General features: G+C 49.6%; 1 protein-coding gene across 1 annotated transcript in view; it reads right to left on the reverse strand.

Annotated features, from left to right (window-relative positions):
• The window catches only part of GCFC2 (GC-rich sequence DNA-binding factor 2), a 338,027-nt gene that overhangs the window by 198,879 nt on the left and 117,739 nt on the right, over positions 1 to 21,409 (reverse strand). The window contains exons 5-6 of the mRNA XM_086926254.1: positions 17,681 to 17,781; positions 13,451 to 13,569 (exon numbers count right to left, since the gene is read on the reverse strand). Coding sequence (XP_086782380.1) covers positions 13,451 to 13,569; positions 17,681 to 17,781 — 220 coding nt within the window. The remainder of the gene's footprint in view (positions 1 to 13,450; positions 13,570 to 17,680; positions 17,782 to 21,409) is intronic.

Raw genomic sequence — 21,409 nt, forward strand, 5'->3', positions numbered from 1 at the left:
GAAGCCCACTCTAGACCCTTCCAAACTGGAAAACTTCAGACCCATCTCGCTGCTCCCATGGTTGTCGAAACTTGCCTTGTACTTCAGGAACCTGATGGCATTCTTGCCTCCAATCTTGGGGTCCCGATCATGCACCCAAACCCTGTCGACTCCGCCCCTGTCGCCCCCAACCAGGAGATGCTAGAGAGTGCTGATCCAACTAACTCTGGGCCTGGGGATGGTTTTCTTGCTCAGAGTTCCTCTCTTACACCGGTTATGGCAGAGGGCGAGACGCTGAAATTAGTTAGCTGGAATATAGCGGGCTTATCGCGTAATCTGGATTTGCCCGAATGGAACCTTTTTATTGAGGCTTTTGGAATATGCTTATTCCAGGAAACTTGGTGCGTAGAACCTCGATATAAGGTCGGTTATACCACCTATTTTGTTCCCGCAATCCCTCCCCCATCAGGGAGAGGTCGCCCTTCAGGCGGGTTACTGATCTGGATAAGTATTTCACTGGGTTATTGTATAACTAGCACAACCACCAGGTCTCCGGACTTACAGAGATGGTCAATTAGAGGGCCCTCAGGGGGAGGTCCCTAGAGATTTTTAATGTTTATGCTAGACCTTCAAAAGGAGGCAAGCCCTCTTAGACTATCAGCTCTCGAAGGCGAACTTAGCTCTGGTAGTGTCGACTCATTTATAATGATAGCAGGGGACTTCAATTGCACCTTTGAACCCCTAGCGGTGGATAACATTTTGGGCTGCCAAGAGGACGATGGTAGGAGAGGTATTCCATTCCTCTCAATTCCACCAATCAAGAGTTGGACCCCAAGAGCTATCCACTTAAATGCCCTGACTCTGGAACATGGTGTCAGGGCAGTTAATGGACGGACAAAGTCAGATATTGGTGGGGCCCATACTTTTAATAGAGTAGGTCATTAATCTCAAATTGACTACATTCTGTTGAACTTTAGTTTCTGGGAATTTTTGCTGGACATGGCAGTTTTGCCCTCAATTGGCAGTGACCATAATCCATTATCTTTGTCACTGTCCTCTAGTTGGTTGGGTGGGAAAAATCCCCAAGTACCCCAGGCCTGGAAGTCGTCATCCGAAGTCCGCCCCTCTAACTGTGGGAGACGCCTGAAATGGGAAAAGGTTGCTCTGGACGAAGAAAGGTTATTGGAAATAAGATCTATTATGGCCAGTGCTCACACCAGTTTGGATACTGTTGCAGCAAATCCCCACGAGGTTTCTACTTTATTTACCAACACTACTAAAGCATTGGGTGACCTTTTCATCATACAGAACCCAGGACACAGGGCCAACAGGTTGGGGCGCCCCAAAGGCAACCCAGGCTGGTATTCTGCCTCTTGCCGAAGCGCCAAAAGAGATGTAATTAAGGCAGTTAAAACTAGGGACAGTAGTTTAATCAGCACTGCCAGGAAGACCTATGGGCGCGCTATCCGTACAGCGAAGAAAGAATGGGAGGATCAATATTGGTGTGACCTAAAACTGGCGAGTGCTGGGAGGGACTCTAGGAGTTTCTGGGATTTGGTCAGAACCAAGGATAAACCCATGGACTCCCTTGTAACATGTAATATCCCAGAGGTGTCATGGTTTAATCACTTTTCTAAACTGTATACCGTGACCTCGGGCGTGGAGGACGATTGTACTGAGAATTATTCTTTAGACTTCCTTGGGCTAGATGAGATCTGTTTGTTTACAGGGAAGGAAGTAGAGGTTGCAATCTCATGTCTTATCCCAAACAAAGCGGCAGGGCTGGACGGCCTTCCAGGAGATTTGATTCGCATCTCCAAACTAGAATGGAGAAAGCTCATAGCATCCCTACTCAATGCTAGCTTCTATGATGCCCCCCCTTCCAAGCTCATGGATGGGCGCTGAGGTCGTCCCGATTTTCAAAAAAGGGAGCCGGGACGACCCCGCTAATTATCGCCCTATAAGTTTACTGGACTCCACCCAGAAGATTGCAGGCAAGGTGGTTTTGGGGAGAGAGCTACAGTGGGCAGAGGAGAATGGGATACTTTCTGATTTCCCGTCAGGTTTCAGGGCTGGTATAGGGACCATTGAACAATCATTTCGCTTATTGTTGTTATATTGGAAGGTGGTTCTGTTGGGCAAAGGCAGTCTGTATCTCGCCTTCATAGACCTACGGACTGCCTTTCACCTAGTGCCCCGCAACCATTTATGGAAGGTCCTATCAGATTTGGGCATGCCACCCTACCCATTATCCCTGATAATTAAGTTCCATGAAGATAATTTTGCCCAGGTTCGGTGGGGAAAATCAGGGCCAAAAGACTGCCAGAATATCTGTAAATAGAGGGGTCCGCCAGGGTTGTGTTTTACCCCCACACTGTTTTCCTTATACGTTAACGGTGTGGTGGAGCATCTTGTACAATACCCTGCAGATGCTCCATCACTGGCGGGCAAAAGAATACCTACGGTCTTATTTGCAGATGACACCCTACTGATTTCGAAGACCCCGGTTGGGCTGCAGAGCCTCCTTGATAGGTTCCAATCTTTTTGCGATGCGAGGGGGTTAGAAATCAATACGGGGAAGACAAAATATCTGATCCTGAATCCCCCGAAGAAGATAGGCAGGCCTCCCGTGTTGAACTCAGTATGCCTTGAAAGGGTCAAGGAGTTTGACTATTTAGGAATCCGCCTCACCGACACCATGAGGTGGAACGGTCATCTTCAAAAAATGCTGTTAAATCACAAAAGGGTGGTGGGGGCCCTGCTCAAAGAACAGCGTTCCTCTACCTTTAAACCAATTGCCCCGGTACTGGATATCTATAAGGCAAGAGGTGTGAGTGCGGCGTTGTACGGGGCGGAGCTTTGGGGGGGCGCAGAATGTGGATGAGTTAACCTGTTCAGAACACAAATTTTTGAAGGACTTGATGGGTCTCCCTTATAGTACCACCTCTGTTCCCCTACTCATTGATATGGGCTGTCGCTTTATCAAGGATCAGGCAAGGCTACGCCCTCTTCTCCTTTGGGCGCGCCTATGGAGAGTTCCGGAACTTGCGAGTTATGCGGAGAGGTTAAAAGAGGTTTTATCAATGCCTGGCTGGCACAGAATAAGATGGTTAAGGGATGTGAAATGGTTACTTGGAGAAGTTGGTCTTGGAAATATTTGGCAGTCTAGGACCGCACTCCCCAAGTCTGTCCTGAAAAACTCTTATTGGAAATGGGTAAGGGATTCGAGGAACTTAAACCCTAATGTAGGTAGTTCTACTGTCGATTTCCTATTGCATAAGGAGGTGGCATTCCGAGAGCCCTATCTCGATATCATCACTAAACCTAGAGATAGGGCTCTATATTTTAAATTTAGAGTCAGAGTGCTGCCTGTCCACGAATTGACTGCCAGATGGAAGCCCCCAGCACAGACCATTCCATTCTGCCCATTCTGTGAGACCATGATCGAGACAGTACCTCATTTTCTTTTTATATGCCCCGCATATAATGCCCCTCGCATTAGGTGGTTGAAACCCCTCTGCAAAGAACTAGGTACAAGACATTGTGGTGAGGCCCTACGCATTCTGAAATCGGATACACGGCCCCTACTTGTCTGTGGCTTGGCGAAGTTTTTAAACTGGGCTTGGTTGATCAGGTCCAAAAGGCTTTCTTATATTGTTTAATTGAGATTTTATGGCTATTTTATGTAATTTATTGTCGCCATTTGTATTTCGTATTTCGATTTTTGTATAACTGTTTTTCCTATGAAATAATGCTTCATATGTATTTCAAATAGGGCTTTTCATGTATTTTAAACTGTATTGTGATGCTTTTAAAGATATATTCATATCGAAATAAAGCCTACTTTGACTGACTGTCTAAACTTGCGGAGGCTCATGTAAACAACGTTCTGTCCCAACAAATGGATCATAATAACATCTTGGACCCATCTCAAAACAGGTTCAGGCCGGGCCACAGTACTGAGTCTGCCCTCCTGTCCACGACTGAACATCTCCGGACAATCCTCGATGCCGGTCAGAGTGCTACGCTGATTTTATTAGACCTCATCGCAGCCTTTGATACGGTTTCTAATAACATTCTGTTAAATCGTCTGGCTACAGTAGGGATTACCGGTCTTGCCCTGGAATGGTTCCGCTCATTCCTGAAGGACAGATCCTTCCGGGTGTCAGCTCCCCAGTTTCTCTCCCAGTCCCATTTCATCGGCCAGGGAGTCCCTCAGGGCTCTGCACTTAGCCCATCCCTTTTTAATCTATATGTGCAGCCACTTGCGGCAGTGGCTAAAGAGTGGGACCCAACGCTGGTGTCATATGCAGATGACACGCGGCTGGTCATCATTCTCACCGAAGGTCCTTCCACTTCGGCCTCGAGATTTAGGGATGGCCTGGCTGCAGTAGCCCAGTGGATGACGGACAACTGCCTGCAGCTTAATGCAGGCAAGACAGAGGTGCTGCTCCTCGGGAAGAACACCAGCTATTGGAATGAACACTGGTGGCCCTCGTCGTTGGGCACCATTCCACCACCTAAATCCTTGGTCAAAAATCTGGGCCTCTGGATGGACTCCTCGCTTAGTTTCCAGACCCACACAAAAAAAGTGGCAGCTACTTGTGTGGGCCTGCTGAGGAGCGTCAACCCGATACTCGTTTTTTTTTTACTCTAAAGTCCGCCAACTCATTGTTCAATCCACAATTCTCTCTCGTTTGGACTATGCCAATGTCTTACTTCTGGGCGCCAACAAAGTGGAGATAGCGCGATTGCAACGCGTGCAGAACTCTGCGGCAAGAGCCTTGGTTGGTCTTCCCCGCAGATGTTCGGTCAGAGCTACCATTCGAAAGTTGCATTGGCTGCCCATTGAATCTCGTAATCAGTTCCAAACCCTCATCATGGCATACAAGATCCTCAAATCCGGATGTCCAGAACTTTTGCGCCCGCTTCTAACACCTTACGTGCCACAGCGCAATTTGCGCTCATTAGGCCAGCACCTACTGACTGTACCCCGTACAAAGCTTTCCCGTATCGGCGGCCGCTCCTTTAGGGTTTTGGGAGCCAAGCTCTGGAACTCCTTGCCACTGAACATTCGTTCTTTGGAAAACCTGTCTGCCTTCCGGAAAGTTATTAAGACCCATCTGTTCCCCTCTCCTTAGGATTCTCTGTCTGTCTTCCTTCTTCCTCTTTAGTACAGCTCCTGTGGTTCCTTAGCGCCAGGACGCCTCTTTGCTGGGGCAGCTGTTGCGCTTTATCAAAATGTTAACATACCATAGGTGGCACCCATATAGGCCCGCTCACATCACACCTGGCACGGATGACATTGGTACAGAGGCGCACACACACTACCTCCCGCCATGTAGGGGTAGTGGTTCAAAGTTTTTGCGGATCCAGTCCGAGCCTGGGGAGTAGTTTCAGGTGAGGAATCTGTGGTTAGGTAGAGTTTCCACTTACTGAAGACATGAGCAGTGGTTGTTTAAGTTTTTGTTGTGCGGCCAATTTCATTGCACGTTAACTTCAGTGATTTACACATTTGTCCCCAGCTGGTTTATGAGGTAAACAGACAGGAAAACTTCTGTGCTTATTAGAGGTTTATACATCAAAAGGAATTTTGCTGGGAGTTGTAGTCAAGCTCTTCAGCCCTTTGGTTGTTTTCTGTAAGAGCGGTATGGAGAATTACAGTACATAGAGAAAGTGCTGAAAAGGGCAGAATTTTACCTTGAATGTATACAGCAAAGAGCTGCAGACTTGAAAGTAGCTGGTTAAGTGTGAAGTATTGGGGGCGTGGCTACGCAGGCGATCGCAATGGCCGCCTGATTGTAGAGCTCTGCCGGACAGGCTGGAAAAAGGCGACATTCCCATGTGATCCGACGATGCCTGGGGTCGGAAAATGCCTGCTTCTGTCCCCGGAGGCCGTGGTGTGCTGATGGCTGCTGCCTGAGACCGGGGGACGGCGTGGACGCTGAGGATCGCGGAGGGGCGGTGGGGCCTGTCGGGTCCCGCCGGACGTGAGCCCTATCGCGCCGGAGCGCCTGGTGAGTCTCCCTCTGGTTCCCACGTTCCCCCCCTTGGCATTCGGGCCGCTGTTGTGCCCTCCCCGGTCCGTTACTGGTCCCGGGTGGGCTCCTTTGGTGGGGGTTTTTGGCCCCCGGTGCTGATCCGGTCCTTCGGGCCTGGTCCGGCCTCGGGAGCCGGGGCCTCGATTTTTTGGGCCTGCCTGGGCTGGGTGGTGACGGGCGGGGACGGCGGGCGGCTGGCCTTGGGTGCGGTCGGGGGGTGGCGAAGGGTGCACGGGGGGGTCTCTCGGGGGTCTCTCAGGCGGCCCCGCGTATCTCCGTCTAGTGGGGGCTCCGCATTCTTGCCCCCACCGCTGTGTTTTACCATCAACACACGCCTGTCCCCAGCGCTGCCCACACCTTTGCTCCTACTATTGATCCCTCATCCTCACGAACGGCTGGAGGCGGGATGGGCCCACCGGCTACAACGCGACGGAAGGACCCCACGCAGAAAAAGCTCAGCTTCGATAAACCCCCCATTTGCTCGGCCGACAATCAGCCTACCAGATCTGCTGCTTCGGCTAGCCCTGCGCCATCGGCGGACATGGCGGGTATAGTGGCTGAGATGCTTGGCGAGATGCGAGCGGGGTTCAAAGCCATTGACTCCCGCTTTGACGCCCTTGATTAGAAGATGGCAGAGATGGGCGCGAAAATCCAGTCCCACGATAGGCGTCTGGATGTGGCTGAATCCCGAGTCACTGACCTGGAGGATGGCGCTGCTTCCACGCTGAAAAGACTGGAGCGGGTGGAGAAGATCCTTAAGGAGGTGGCCATTAAGAACGAGGATTTGGAAGCGCGTAGTAGGCGCAATAACATTTGCATTATTGGTGTGGCGGAGACGACGGCCACTGGCCGCTTTGACACTTTTGTGGAACAGCTCCTGATTGACTTGTTCGGCAGAGACACTTTCACAACTGGCTTCGTGGTGGAACGGGCACATAGATCCTTGGGTCCTCGGCCCGCCCCAGGGCTGCCACCTCGCCCCATCATTGCCAGACTCATGAACTTTAGGGACAGGGATGCTGCCCTGAAAGCCACTCGTGAGGCGGGCAAAGTGAAATGGCAGGGTGGGGTGCTTTCTTTCTTTCCAGATTTCACGATGATGGTGCAGGATGCCCGTCGCAAATACACTGGCGTCAAGGCCTCGCTGCGTAAACTGGGACTGCGCTATGGCATGCTGTACCCTGCCAGACTGAGGGTAGACGTCGATGGCAGGTTCCGCATATGTGACTCTCCCACCGAGGCACAAGAGTTCTGCCTAGCCTATAAAAATAGAGGGTCGCCACGGTCCTCGGATAAAGCGCAGCAATCCCCGCCGGACATGAACTCGCAGGCTAGCGCCGACCTTTTTGCTGAAAGCGGACAGGGCTGACTCCTGTCTCCCCTTCTCTAGGCCACTCACTAATGCGCTGCACTGTTAACTACTTGAATCTCCTGGCAGGGCTCTTACACGCTGATACGATTTGAATGTCGACCTGAATGTTGCGTCTGCCCGGCGGAGCGTTGCCTCCCCCCATGGCGCGAGCCGCTTGGTGCTCTTTTCTGAGAAGGTTTCTTTTTTGCAAGACTTGCATTGGACTCCTGCTTCTTTATACTGCTGTTGGTATTGTTTTTTGGGCTGGGTGGTGCCTCCGGGGGGTTCACGTGAGGCTGGGTGGTGGGTGGGTGGGGGGGGTTGTTTCATGCATTAGTTGGAATGTTCCTGTGCATGCTTTGTTTTTCGTTCTGAGAGATGCCTATTTTGTGGGGGGGCAGCGGCGGATACACACAAGATTGTTCACTGATGTCCTGTACGGTTTTGCATGGCTAGAGTAGTTCAGCAGCCCGGTCCTTCCAGACTGGTTCTAATATCGTGGAATGTTCGGGGACTCAACGAAACTAGAAAAAGGAAGCAAGTCCTGAACTATGCAGCTCGACATGGGGTGGATGTGTTGTTCCTCCAGGAGACACACCTGGGGCAGGCTGATTCTGCTATGGTTGCCAAGGGCTGGGGCGCGCACAGGTTCTTCGCTAACTACAGTAGGTATGCGCGAGGGGTAGCCATTTTGGTGCACTGGCGGGTCCCCTTTGTACACTCTGATAGCGTTCTTGATAAGGAGGGTAGATATGTAGTGGTCACTGGGACGCTTCTCGGCTTTAAGATTACTTTTGTTGGAGTGTATGGGCCCAACACCGACTCCCCTGCCATGCTCCAGGGTCTCCATGACGTTTTGCTACGCATCGACACTGACATGTTGGTGGTGGGTGGGGATTTTAATTTGTTGATGGATCCTGCACGGGATAGCACCTCTACATCACCGGATTGCAAACCTCGCTCTCGTGCTGCGCTCTCAACCATGTGTGCACACTATCCCCTTATTGATGTCGAAACCCGGCTTCACCCCCACTCGCCCGCTTACACACATCATTCTGGATATCATAATACTAGCACTAGGATTGACTATTGGCTTCTCTCCCCGGGTGTGGTTGGTTGGGTGGATACACATTCTACACTCCCACATACCTTTTCAGACCACTCTCCTATACTTTTGACTCTCCTGGTTCCCAGACTGGGAGGGTACGAGAGGCAATGGCGCTTCCCTGGCAAGGCATTGGCTGACCCCGTTTTTAAGGAAGACATTCGCAAGGCGATAGAAGACTATTTTGAGCTTAACACGGGCACTGTTGACACATGGGCCACATTGTGGGAGGGTTTCAAGGCCACCATCCGGGGGGTGTGCATCACGAAATATGTTGGGTCCTTACGCGAGATCCGAGCCACAATGACTCGTATTGAGAAAGACATTGCCGTGTTGGATAGTTCCAGACTCCCTAACCCTGATGGCGCTTTAGAGATCAAACGTCTGGGCCTGCTGCAAGACTTCAGGGACGCCGCAGACAGAGAATTGAACTTCTTGCATACACAACACACTGCTAGACAACACGGGGAGGGTGACCGACCTGGTAGGCTCCTAGCACAGCTACTGCGCCCCCCCCCCGACAGGCCTCCTATATAACGGACTTGGTTGATGACTCTGGCGTTCGCCACCAGACCACCCCTTCCATATGCGCTACCTTCCTGTCCTACTATAAAACGCTATACACCTCCTCCTTGCCTGAAGACCGTCGTGATCCTGGTCCCTACATTGATGAGATAGCCATGGTGTTTCTGGAGAAGGGCATGCAGGATTTCCTTGCCGATCCCATCACACCCGAGTACGTTATTGAGGCTATCAACGCCTTGAAGGGCTCCTCTGCTCCTGGGCTGGACGGCTTTTCGGCCGACTTCTATAAGGAGTTCAAAAACGAGCTGGTGCCCCACCTGAAGGAGGTGTACTCAGAGGCACTGGAAACCGGCGTCTTGCCTCCCACGCTTCGAGAAGCAGTGATCGTGCTGCTGCCCAAGCCTGGTCGTAACCCGTCCCTCTATGGCTCTTACAGGCCCCTATCGCTGCTCAACCTGGACTACAAGATATTGGCTAAGGTCCTCGCAATCCGCTTATCGCTCCTAGTGGAGCAGATTATTTCCCCTGCCCAATCCGGATTCGTCCCCCATCGCTCCACCTCCTTTAATCTTAGAACTCTTTTTTCTGTCCTACACAGAATAGACCCTGACACCCCGGCGGCGGCGGTGTTTTTGGACGCCGAGAAGGCCTTTAACTCCCTGGAGTGGCCTTTCTTTCTGTCTGTTATGCGACGGATGGGCATGCCCGCAATGTTCATCGCCACTGTAGAACTGCTCTATACCGCCCCTAGGGCGCGACTGCGCCTTAATGGAACCATCTCCGATAGCTTCCCACTCTCGAGGGGCACCCGACAGGGCTGCCCTCTTTCCCCGCTGTTGTATATCCTAGCCATGGACCCATTGGTTCGTCACTTTCAAGAACGGCATTTGCATCGTGGCCTCCAGTTTCGTACTGGCCCGCTCCTCATCTCTCTATATGCGGACGATACCATACTCTATGTCCGGTCCCCTGAGACGAACCTGGAACCCCTTCTCCTCGATATAACCCGGTTCGGGGAGTACTCGGGCCTCAGTACGTTGGGACTGTCCATTCCCACTCGACTGGAACGCGGACTCGGTGAAATATCTCGGTATCCACGTACACCTAGATGCAGTCTCCATGGTCCGCCTGAACTACGGCCGGGCCTTGGACTTTCTGGAAGATAACCTCGCCCACTGGCTTCGCCTTCCTCTTTCCATGGCAGAACGCATAGCTATCATAAAGATGGTAGTGCTTCCCCGTTTCCTGTACCTGTTCCACAATATGCCGATTCCACTAACCAAGGTTTTCTTCACCCAGCTACGCTCGTTGTTGCTGCGACTGGTTTGGGGGGACAAGAATCCGCGTGTCTCCTGGCGAACCCTGACTCTGCCCTATGAACGGGGCGGTTTTGGCGTACCAGACTTTTACCTTTACTATCTTGTTGCTCAGTGCGCTTACGCACACCCCTGGTTTCACCCTGACGCCCGGATACCTCATCTGAGGCCGGAGGCGGACCTAGCGTGGCCTGTTGCCCTCAAGATGCTACTGCCTAGGGGCCTGCCCCGCGACCCTCAGGATATCCAGACTGCCTCCACTACTTCCTGGGCTTGGTTGCAGCTGCGTCGACTGCTCCGGAGGGACGTGTTATATTCACCGGCTCTCCCACTTCCGAACCCCCACTGGCTCCCTATCACTTCTGAAGCGGTGGTCTGTCGTACTCTTTCCAAATACCAGCTTAATACCATAGGGGATTTGTTCCCGGAAGGACACGTCTTTTCGGTTTCGGAAGACCACCGTTTTACCAATCGGACGTTCATGGACTCATTCGTTCTTACCCGGTTGAGGTCCATGCTCAGAGCACAGTCTCCCTCTTTCCCGCTTCCTCCCGAAGAATTGGAGGCCCTGACCTTCTTGATAGAGTCCCCCAATGGTGCGCATGTTGTGTCTAAGCTGTACAAATTATGTATGGCGGCACTTCCTGCCTCAGACGCGCAAGTAAGTGCAGCATGGGAGGCGGATCTGGCCGGTGTCATCACTGATGACCAATGGTCCGCTTGCTGCCGGGCCACCAAAGAGGTCTCCATCAACAGCAGGCACAAACTAATACACTTTAAGTTCTTGCGACGGCTGTACTTCACACCGGCCTTGGCTCACAGACTTGAGCCGTCAAGGCCACATCACTGTCCAAAATGCAAAGCCCCACACGCTGACTTTGCCCACCTAGCATGGACGTGTCCCAAACTGCAGGACTACTGGTTGCAGGTACACCACATACTGGGTAACATTTTAGAGTGCGCCCTGAGTCCCATACCTGAGATTGCACTGATGGGGTATGTTGTTGAATTTCCCCGCACCACGAGGAAACTCGCTGCCATTGGTTTTCTGCTCGCAAAAAGGGAAATCGCTATGCTCTGGGGTTCTAAGCGCATTCCCAACTCAAAAGCATGGCTCCGCAGTCTGGCCCAGTGCAACATAAACAATGTGGAATACTCCGCGCAGCTCCCAACCGCCTCGCGCCCTGTCGACATCTGGGGCCCATACAGACAGTACATTAGCAAGCTAACGCAGGCTGCGCAATCAAAGGCGGCGAGCTCTCTAGTACCAGAAGGGGTGGGATAGCTGTTCTTCCCCCGACAAGGCTGCATTGTCTACTGTGATGAGATTGGCTAGTTGTTTCTCCCCGCGCTGCGGCCGAGATGTGGAATGGTGCTGCAGTCACCCCTTTGGTGGCTGCCTTGCGGAGGGCTGTATGATACCCTGTTTCTTCGCTCGCTGGTCCCCGTCTGCCATGCCTGTTCTGCTAACACTCACTTCTAGGCTACACCGGCATCCCGTGGTCACCCATGCTACCGCTATTACCACCTTGACATGATCAATGTGTTGTTGTTCGCTCTCTCTCCCTTGTTGGCATTTCTCTGTTTGATGGTTTTTTGCATTTTGTTTATCTCTTTGCATCGTCTTTGTACATGTGCCATTACTGACAGAACTAGAAAACGGAAAATGGAGTTTCTAGAATGTGTTGCACTGCTCATCATATTGTTGGTCACACCTGACTACGATTCATTTTGTATTCCTGTTAATGATGTCGCTGATTTTCTCTACACGCTATGTGACTGTATGCTTATGTGTACCAACCTGATGCGAATAAAGAGATTTTAAAAAAAAAGTGTGAAGTATTGAAATGTAGTGCTTGTGATTCGTCATTCGCACTTTAAAGAAAAAGTAGTGTATATATTTGGACTGGGTGCTGCTCAAAAGGTGTTCTGAAGTTAGTTTTTCACACTGGTAGACGCAGGACATGTTCAGCATTAGCAAGTCAATAAGACTGCTTCATTTGTATTTCAAGCTGGGGACATTCACTGCAAAACTAGCTAACAACATGGAGCACAGGAGGAGGGATATTTGGGCAGAACACAAATAGAAGAAGAGAGCTGGAAAAAAACATGACCTCTCATGGAGGGCTTAAGCAAAAAGAATAGTTGTTCCCTAAATATGAAAATATGAGCAGAGGAAGGATAGAGGGGGGGGGTGGGGTGGGGTGTGTGTGTGTATGTGTGTGTATGTGTGTGTATGTGTGTGTATGTGTGTGTGTGTGTGTGTGTGTGTGTGTGTGTGTGTGTGTGTGTGTGTGTGTGTGTGTGTGTGTGTGTGTGTGTGTGTGTGTGTGTGTGTGTGTGTGTGTGTGTGTGTGTGTGTGTGTGTGTGTGTGTGTGTGTGTGTGTGTGTGTGTGTGTGTGTGTGTGTGTGTGTGTGTGTGTGTGTGTGTGTGTGTGTGTGTGTGTGTGTGTGTGTGTGTGTGTGTGTGTGTGTGTGTGTGTGTGTGTGTGTGTGTGTGTGTGTGTGTGTGTGTGTGTGTACACACACACACACACACACACACACTCTGGATAGGCTCGACCAATAAATGGCATGATCATTTCATAAATGTGGTCAGCAAATTGCCAAGAATCAGTCAGATATTGACAGTAGAGCAATGTCATAATATACCCCCCCCCCCGGTGGGGGAAAGAAAAAAATGCCATCCTGAACTTCATTAATAAAGATTTCATAAGGAGGATATATAACTTACAGATATTGACCAAAAGCAGTAGGGCCTGCAAACCGTAAGTAACGCTGGTCTCTCTTAGCAGAAATGATCTGATCCAATTTGGAATGCTATACCCATAGATTAAATTGTTGAACTTCAAATGGTTTCTTTTCTGTACTGCAGAAAGATTGTCTGGTATGCCCCCTAGCTAGAAAGAGCCTTAGACTAAAGAAAGGAGTGTCTGAAATATTGAATTTCACTTAAAGACTACAGCAGTTCAGTATCAATTCCCTTTGGCCAAGTTATCTAAGATTCCTTACTTATCATTTACATACCACTTAAACAATACTGCACCAATCAAAATGAGAAGATCGGACATTATACTTGATTCAATATAAAACATTGAATTCTAAGACTACAATAAAATACAATGACCATACCTTGCATTTAGTTGTCTTTTCATATCTTCTAGGTTTACAGAAGGCCGTGGAACAGGAGGATTATATTTTGCTTTCACGTGGCGACTTCTACTTGGGCTCATGTCATCTGCATCATGAACCTAAAATAAAAAGGTATTTTTTTTAATTACATTTCTATGAAGCACAAACACAAGGAAAATTAATGTAAAGGATCAATTTTCAGACTTTCACCACTTAACGTAGCACCATTTCTTCAGATGTGCCTACTGTTTCCTTGCATTTTTTTATTCCCATACCACCTTATTCTTGTCTAGTATTTATTTTTAGATGCTTAGTGTGTTACATGTTCAATGAGTTTATAAGAAAGAGTCATGCCATTTGAGGTAGGCTGGGAAAAATAAAGATTTCAAGGATTGCAATAAAAGACTTGAACTTCAAATGCCTGTGCACATTTACTACTATTTATATAGGCATGTTCAGCTTTACTATTTCATTACCTCAAAAAGCTCTTAAAATATCTCTTGCTATAGCTGCTGAGTGTGAACAATAAAAAAGGTACTGCATAACAATAGTCCCCAAGTAGGTCATAAAATTATAATTTCCTATTCAAAGAGGAAAATCTAAATTAGTCTTACAACTTCAATGCCAAGAAACAAGTATGCACACCTGGACACAAACAATTTGTGTAACTAGTGCGATAATTAATCCATCAATCATAGCATTTGTAAAACATACTACATATCCGTGAGGGTCTCAAGGCACTGGGGGGTGTGGGGAGGCTACTGTTCGAAGAGCCAGGTCTTGATGAGTCTCCTGAAGGTTAGAAGGTCTTCGGTTTGTGGTAGGCGAATGGGGAGGGTGTTCCACGTCTTGGCGGTGAGGTGGGAGAATGATCTGCCGCCGGTGGTCACTCTTCGGATGCGGGGGGACGATAGCGGGGCCTGGTCTGCGGAGCGGAGCTGGCAGGGGTGTAGAGGCTGAGTCATTTGTTGAGGTACGCTGGTCCGGTGTCGTGGAGTGCCTTGTATGCGTGGGTGAGGAGCTTGAAGGTTATCCTCTTGTTGATGGGGAGCCAGTACAGGTCTTTCAGGTGGGGTGTGATGTGGCTGCGGTGAGGGATGTCAAGGATCAGGCGTGCGTAGGCGTTCTGGATGCGTTGGAGTCGTGTCAGCAGTTTGACCGTGGCTCCTGGTAGAATGCGCTGCCGTAGTCCAGTCTACTGCTGACGAGGGCCTGGGTGACCGTCCGTCTAGTTTCGGTGGGGATCCACTTGTAGATCCTGCGGAGCATGCGGAGGGTGTTGAAGCAGGAGGAGGAGACGGCGTTGACCTGCTTTGTCATAGAGAGAGTGTGGGGTCGAGGATGACCCCTAGGTTTTGTGCGTGGTTGGTGGGTGTAAGGGGAGCTCCTAGTGCCGTTGGTCACCAGGAGTCGTCCCAAGCCAAGGGGGTGGAGCCGAAGAGGAGGACCTCTGTCTTGTCCGAATTCATCTTCAGTCGGCTGTCCCTCATCCAGTCGGCAACAGCCTTCATTCCTTCTTGGAGGTTGGTTTTGGCGGTGTGGGGGTCCTTGGTGAGCGAGAAGGTCAGCTGGGTGTCGTCGGCGTAGGAGATTAGGTTTAGGTCATGCTGTCGGGCGAGTGGTGCCATGTAGACGTTGAACAGCGTAGGGCTGAGAGATGAGCCTTGGGGTACGCCGCAGATCTTGGTGGCTTTGGAGCGGAAGGGGAGGGGGGGGGGGGGGGGGGGGGGGTAAAAGGACACTCTGGGTTCTCCCGGAGAGGAAGGAGGTGGTCCAGTCCAGGGCCTTCACTTGGATTCCGGCGTCGTGGAGGTGTGCTCTTAGTGTGCGGTGGCAGACTGTGTCGAAAGCGGCTGACAGGTCCAGGAGGATGAGGGCAGCGGTTTCTCCATTGTCGACCATGATCCTGATGTCGTCGGTGGCGGCTATGAGGGCAGTTTCGGTGCTGTGGTTGTTGCGGAGCCCAGACTCTGATGGGTCCAGAATGTTGTTCTCTTGAAGGAAGCTGGTTAGTTGTTGGTTGGCGGCCTTTTCGATGACCTTCGCCGGGAACGGGAGCAGGGAGATGGGTTGGAAGTTCTTGAGGTCCATGGGGTCCGCCTTGGGTTTCTTTAGTAGGGCGTTGATTGATCTCTGCGTGCTTCCAGCTCCCCCGGAAGGTTGCTGTCTCGAAGGAGATGTTGATGATTTTCCGGAGGTGGGGTGCGATGGTGCAGCTGGCTTTGTTGAAGATGTGGTGTGTGCAGGGGTCTTCAAGGAATCCGGAGTGGACGGTGTTCATGATCTAGATGGTGACGTCGCCGTTGCTGTTGGTCCAGGCGAGCAGGCTGTTGGTGCGGGTGGTGGTCGTGGGAGCAGGGGTGTCGGATGTTGCCGAGGTGGTGACGGTGTCGAAGCGGTCATGATGTCTGCGATCTTGCGATGGAAGGTGGCCAGCGAGTCGCACAGGTCTTGTGATGGTGGGATGTCGTTGGTGTTGGAGCTGGAGATGGAGAGTTCCTTCACGATGCTGAAGAGCTCATTGTTGTTGTGTGCATTGTTGTCTAGGCGGTCTCTGAAGGTGGTCCTTTTGGCGGATCTGATGAGTTGGTGGTGTTGGCGGGTGGCGTTCCTGTGGGCTGTGTAGTTTTCTGGTGTTTTTTCGCGGGTCCAGTTTTTCTCTAGTTTACGGCAGGCTCGCTTGGAGGCCTTCGGTGAACCAGCTGGCTCTCTTGCTGGTGTAGGTGTTGGCGGGCTTCTTGAGCGGGACGAGGGTGTTGGCGCAGTCACTGATCCATTGGCTGTGGCGTCGTGGTGTGTCGGATCTGCGGGTGGGCTCTGGGCGAGGGCGGCGGTTAGCTGGTCCTCTGATCTTTCCCCAGCTGCGGTGAGGCATCTGCTGGGTTTGGTGGTGTGTGGTGGGTTTCCGAAAGGTGAAGTGGATGCAACGGTGGTGGGTCCAGTGGAGTTCGGTGGTGCGGCCGAAGGAGAGGTGGGTGCTTGCAGAGAAGATGGGGTTAAGCGTGTGGCCGGCGGAGTGTGTTGGTGCTGTGACGAGTTGTCTGAGTCCGAGGTGACGATCAGGGTGGAGGAGTTGGTGTCGTCGTTTTTTCTCGAGGCGGAAGTTCAGGTCTCCGAGAAGGATGTAGTCCGTAGAGGTGAGGGCGTGTGTGCTGACGAGGTTGCTGAACTGCGGTTGGGGTCCGGAGGGTCTGTAGATGAGGGGGCCTCTGAGGGTGGTGTTGGGGTCGGTGTGGATCTGGAAGTGCATGTGATGAGTGGAGCTGAGGGTGTCGGTGTTTGTTGAGACTTTGAGAGTGTTCCTGTGGACGATGGCGATTCCTCCTCCTGTCCCGTTAGTGCGGTCCTTGCGGGTGATCTTGTAGACTTCTGGGATGGCTATGGCAATGTCAGGTGCCGAGGAGGGGGTCAGCCAGGTCTCCGTCAGGAAGGCGATGTCTGGGACGTTGGTGTCGAGTAGGTCCCAGAGTTTGACGGAGAGTTTGTGGGTGGAGCAGCTGTTGAGCAGGATGCATCTGAGGAAGTTGGGTTCTTCTGTGGGTGGGATGGCGGGTCCGATGCTGGTGAAGTTGCAGTTCCGTCAGGAGAAGGGTCCTTGGGTGCGTTTCAGGATGGCCAGGCAGCAGGTGCGTGATCGTCCGGTGTGGAGTGCGTGGAGGGTGCAGGAGCCGTAGCGGAGGCGGGCATTGTGGCGTTCGCTGGGGCCAGGGGTACTGGCGCTGGGCATGGTCCAGGCACAGACGGGCGCAGATGGGCTTGCCTTTGGCGCGCCAGCGGCGCGCCCGCTGCGCGGCCTCCATATAAGGGGTTACGGGAGGGAGGAGCAGCTGGGAGGTAGGAGCGGGGCGGCGAATGGGAGCTAAGGGGGCGGGGCTGCAGGGGAAGGCAGAGGCGGGCCATTTCTTAATTACTGTCACCTTGTTCGAGTTTAATTCATCTGATTTCCATTTATTCTCATTTGGATTCACTGAGCCAGTCACCTAAAGGCAGTTAAGTAAACACTGAGTGACGTGTCATATTTACTTACACAAATTCATCTCTGACAACAGAAACAGGACTTGACAATGAGACAAAATAGCCACTCAGAACAGCCACACAGCTTACTAGATGGAGGAAAAACACTTAAACACATTTCGACCACTAATGCATCACCATTTCATTTTAGTAGGGTCTGAAACACAGCCAATGGTCATACAGACTGGCATTTGTTTGAAAACACAGAATGATTACCTGAGGGTACCGCACAGCTTTTCTGATTTGTTGTTCTTCCCATTTGTCCTGTCGTTCATTTTCGTCTTCACTGTCCTCACTTCCTTCATTAGACTTGGAATCTAATAGAAAAAAAGCCAACATATGAAACGTTAGATCACAATTAAAACTCTACTTGGTCGATTGTCAGAATAAGCATTAATGTGTTCAATGAATTCCGTATCACACATTCTAGATGTTTCAACTTGTCTTTTGATAGACTGACCAACGTTGGGTCAGCCAAACGGCATGTGGGACAAGTCTTTATCAATGCATAGTACAGAATAATTTTTAAAATAAATACTTTTGGGTGAGTGCTCAGTTCAGAAAGGGAGGCTGTGAATGCCACTTACCATTAAGTATGGTACGATTGCGAGGAAGCAGTACTATGAAGTCATCCACGCAGAGTCCCTTTCAGTATAGGAAAGACTAAAGGCTGCTTACGGGCATTCCAAGGTATATTTCGGTTAGAAATGGCCTACGTCACCTTCATTGGCTTCCGATAAAACAACGAGCTCAATTCAAAGCTCTTTGTATGGTTTTTAAATCCCTCATGGGGATCGACCCAGAAGACCTAAAAAAGCGCATTCAATGGTATGTCTCTGGGAGAATGCTGCGCTCAATGGAAGCAAAGCGGGGGATCGTTCTTAGAGCAAAAAAGGCCAATTGGGGTGGAAGGAATTTTGTCCAAGGAGCCACCAATGCCTGGAACAACCTTCCTTTACATCTAAGGACTGCCACAGAGCTCCTTTCGCTCAGGAAAGGTCTGAAAACTTGGTTGTTCTCAGTTTAGTCTCAGTCTGGGCTCAGAGGCTGAGGGTACCAGTTAGATAGTGCTCAGCGCCAGGACACCCTTGGGTAACAGTGTGCTTTACAAGCCTAAATAACATAAAATAAATAACATAAAATTACTGAGTGCTGGCACTCACCGGTTTCATGCTGCAAGCTACAGAGCACTTGCAGTGAACTATGATCCCTATCTCCCGAGGCGACCATCTGTGCTACATGCGATTGATAACACCAACAATATGTCTATGTACGCTGTATTGATGCCGATTTGTTTTTGTATAATGCAAATTGAAAAATAAAGTTTAAAAAAAAAAAAACAGATGATGATCCCTATCTGTCCGTGAACACAGTTTCTGTCTAAAGAGACGGCAGCCAACTTGTATCAACTAGATTACTTTTTCCATGTTGCTTCAAAAACGAGAGATTTGCTATATGGATGACTGAAGACCTATTGTTTTGTCAGACTCTACAATGTACATTTTGGATTCCAGAGAAGTATCCTGAACTCATGTCAGTGTGAAAACAAACCTTGAACTATTACCTGCTTATTGCTTATTTCCAACCCATAAGACTTGGCTAAAATATCTACAGTCTTAAGACTAGTGTTGTGCTCACTACTAAAGTGTCTGTGAAGTAACAGGCCAATTTCTTAAGATGACATTGCGTGTGTAATATTATATATATATATATATATATATATATATATATATATATATATATATATATACACATATATATATTAATGATTGATGTGTGGAGGATATTAGAATTCTAGTCTGTATACATACTGCTAAGAGAAGGGAACTACAGGATGTTAATGGTGTTCCTTATTTTGTAGTTCTACAGGAGTCAAGCAAGAACTATACTCATCTTCCACAAAAGAGCATAGAGTGACACAGCTTGAGGTAGTTATTATAAACTTAATGAGTGACAAGAGTGCACATGTATTTTTCTAAATATTTCTGGGACAATAATTTGCACACTTGTGAAACCATAAACATGTATAAAAATCTGATTTTGTAAAGAGTCATTGCGTTTGGTTAAGGGGACAACAGTTAGAGGGGGGTTTGGGGAACAAACTAGGATAGGCATCCTCTACACCTCCACAGCCCATACCAGTTCCTAGTTAACTGTGAGAAAATGCACAGAACTAGTGGCACATCAAAACACAAAATGCTGTGTCCAGAGTCGATAAGGTAAAGAGTGAGGGCCAGTTCCCCTAACCAGCTGAGTTCAGTTTTGAAGTAGTTTTTTTTCCATTTACTATCACAGGAATCTACTTTCTTGGAGAGAAAGAGAATGCCTCTGAAATCAGGAAATAAAAGAAGAATTAAAAAAAAAAATCCCAAGGCTGGTTGGATTCCCCTCACCAGATCGGTCAAGGTGATGGCTTAAAACCTAAACCAAAGTCAAATTTGAAGAACATTTTTTTTCTAAAATGGTACTCGACTAAGTCAACTCCGAGACGGAGAAAGCTCTTACTTTGGACAATGTAGTTTGATGGAAACTTCTAACTACAAAGTCTTCAACTTGTGAATCTCCACAGAACTACAGACTGGATGCAGAAACTATTGCAATAGTTCCTGTATGCCCACAGGTGGCACCATCGACCTCCGTTTCAATTCCTCCCCTCCTCCAGGCAGGACGATACAGCACCTGTGCATTGACTTTAGTTTTTCAGTCCGTTCCTGAAGATGGAGATCCAAAGCTCCACTCCTACCGATTTCAGACTTTCACCAAATTCTCAAAATTGATTGCGTGCAGGAATGTTCCCCCAAAGAAGAAAGGTATCAAGCCATGCTATGCATATCAGAAATAGATGGCAGGGATGGACCCACACAATGTCTGTTAATTGTGTCTCTGGATCAAGTTTGACTCCAAGTTGTGCAACACATGTTCCATGATGAACCCTAATTTCATCAAGGAAAGAGGCCAAGGTCTGTGTTGCTGAACACCAGAAACAAGGTCGGTCCCGGTCAAGGTCACACTTGACTGGAAGGTCTAGGGTATAGTCAAAAGAAAAGTCCATAGACAAGGAAGAATAAAAAGAGCCCCCAAAGTTCCTCAACTTCCAGACCCACTGCAAGGGTAGTTTACACAGTTGGGACACCAGACCTGGTCTTTGGAGTCTGGATTGGACTTTATGCCAACCTTGGAGCAGATGTGCCCCAAGTTCCCTGGGCCATTGTTGTCTCTGAGGCAGTTGCAGCATTTAGGAAGAAAAAGCTGCAGACGTTCATTCTAGTGTCCTCTGACATCCCTTCCAAACCCATGGACCGGTCTGGCCTCCAGTAGATGTTTCTCCAGCAGGCCCTTTCTGGCAGCCAGTGACCCCAAACTAACTCAGCCCATCCCACTAACAAGGCTGTAGCATAGGGATACCTACACCTCCTTGCACCAAGCCAAGCCAGTTAATACTCCTATGGAGATGGCTGCAAAATCAGCTCCAGCCTCAAAATCTTCAGCTAGACCCTGTCCAATGTGAAGTTACATGATGAACAAAGCACATGCTGGGGATGAGGGTTCCTTCTAGTACCTGTATCTCGGCAGCATTACTACAGAGAATGGAAAACCTTTTTTGATCAGATTTGGACACCATTACATGTCTCCAGCATGACTAATAGGAAGAAGATAAGCTGCTTCCATCTTTTTATATAAGTGCTGGCCTTTATCCCTATTTGGAAAATATGAGCGACGTGGATACCTCTTCAGAGTCTGCCCTGAATTTAATAAGTAAAGTGCCTCCTTTATAGTGAAGGATAGCAGAAATCCTGGTATTACAGATACCCTCGGAAGAGACTATGGTGAATCTCCTAATGGAAATTTTGCAATGGGGGCAATTAACCTCTGGTTATTTGCTACATTTTTAGCAGTGTCCTTGACGACTCGATCCTAGCTGCTTGGTCAAAACCATTTTCAGCT

Source organism: Lissotriton vulgaris, chromosome 6, assembly GCF_964263255.1.
Source record: "Lissotriton vulgaris chromosome 6, aLisVul1.2, whole genome shotgun sequence".
In the NCBI taxonomy this organism is placed as follows: Eukaryota; Metazoa; Chordata; class Amphibia; order Caudata; family Salamandridae; genus Lissotriton; species Lissotriton vulgaris.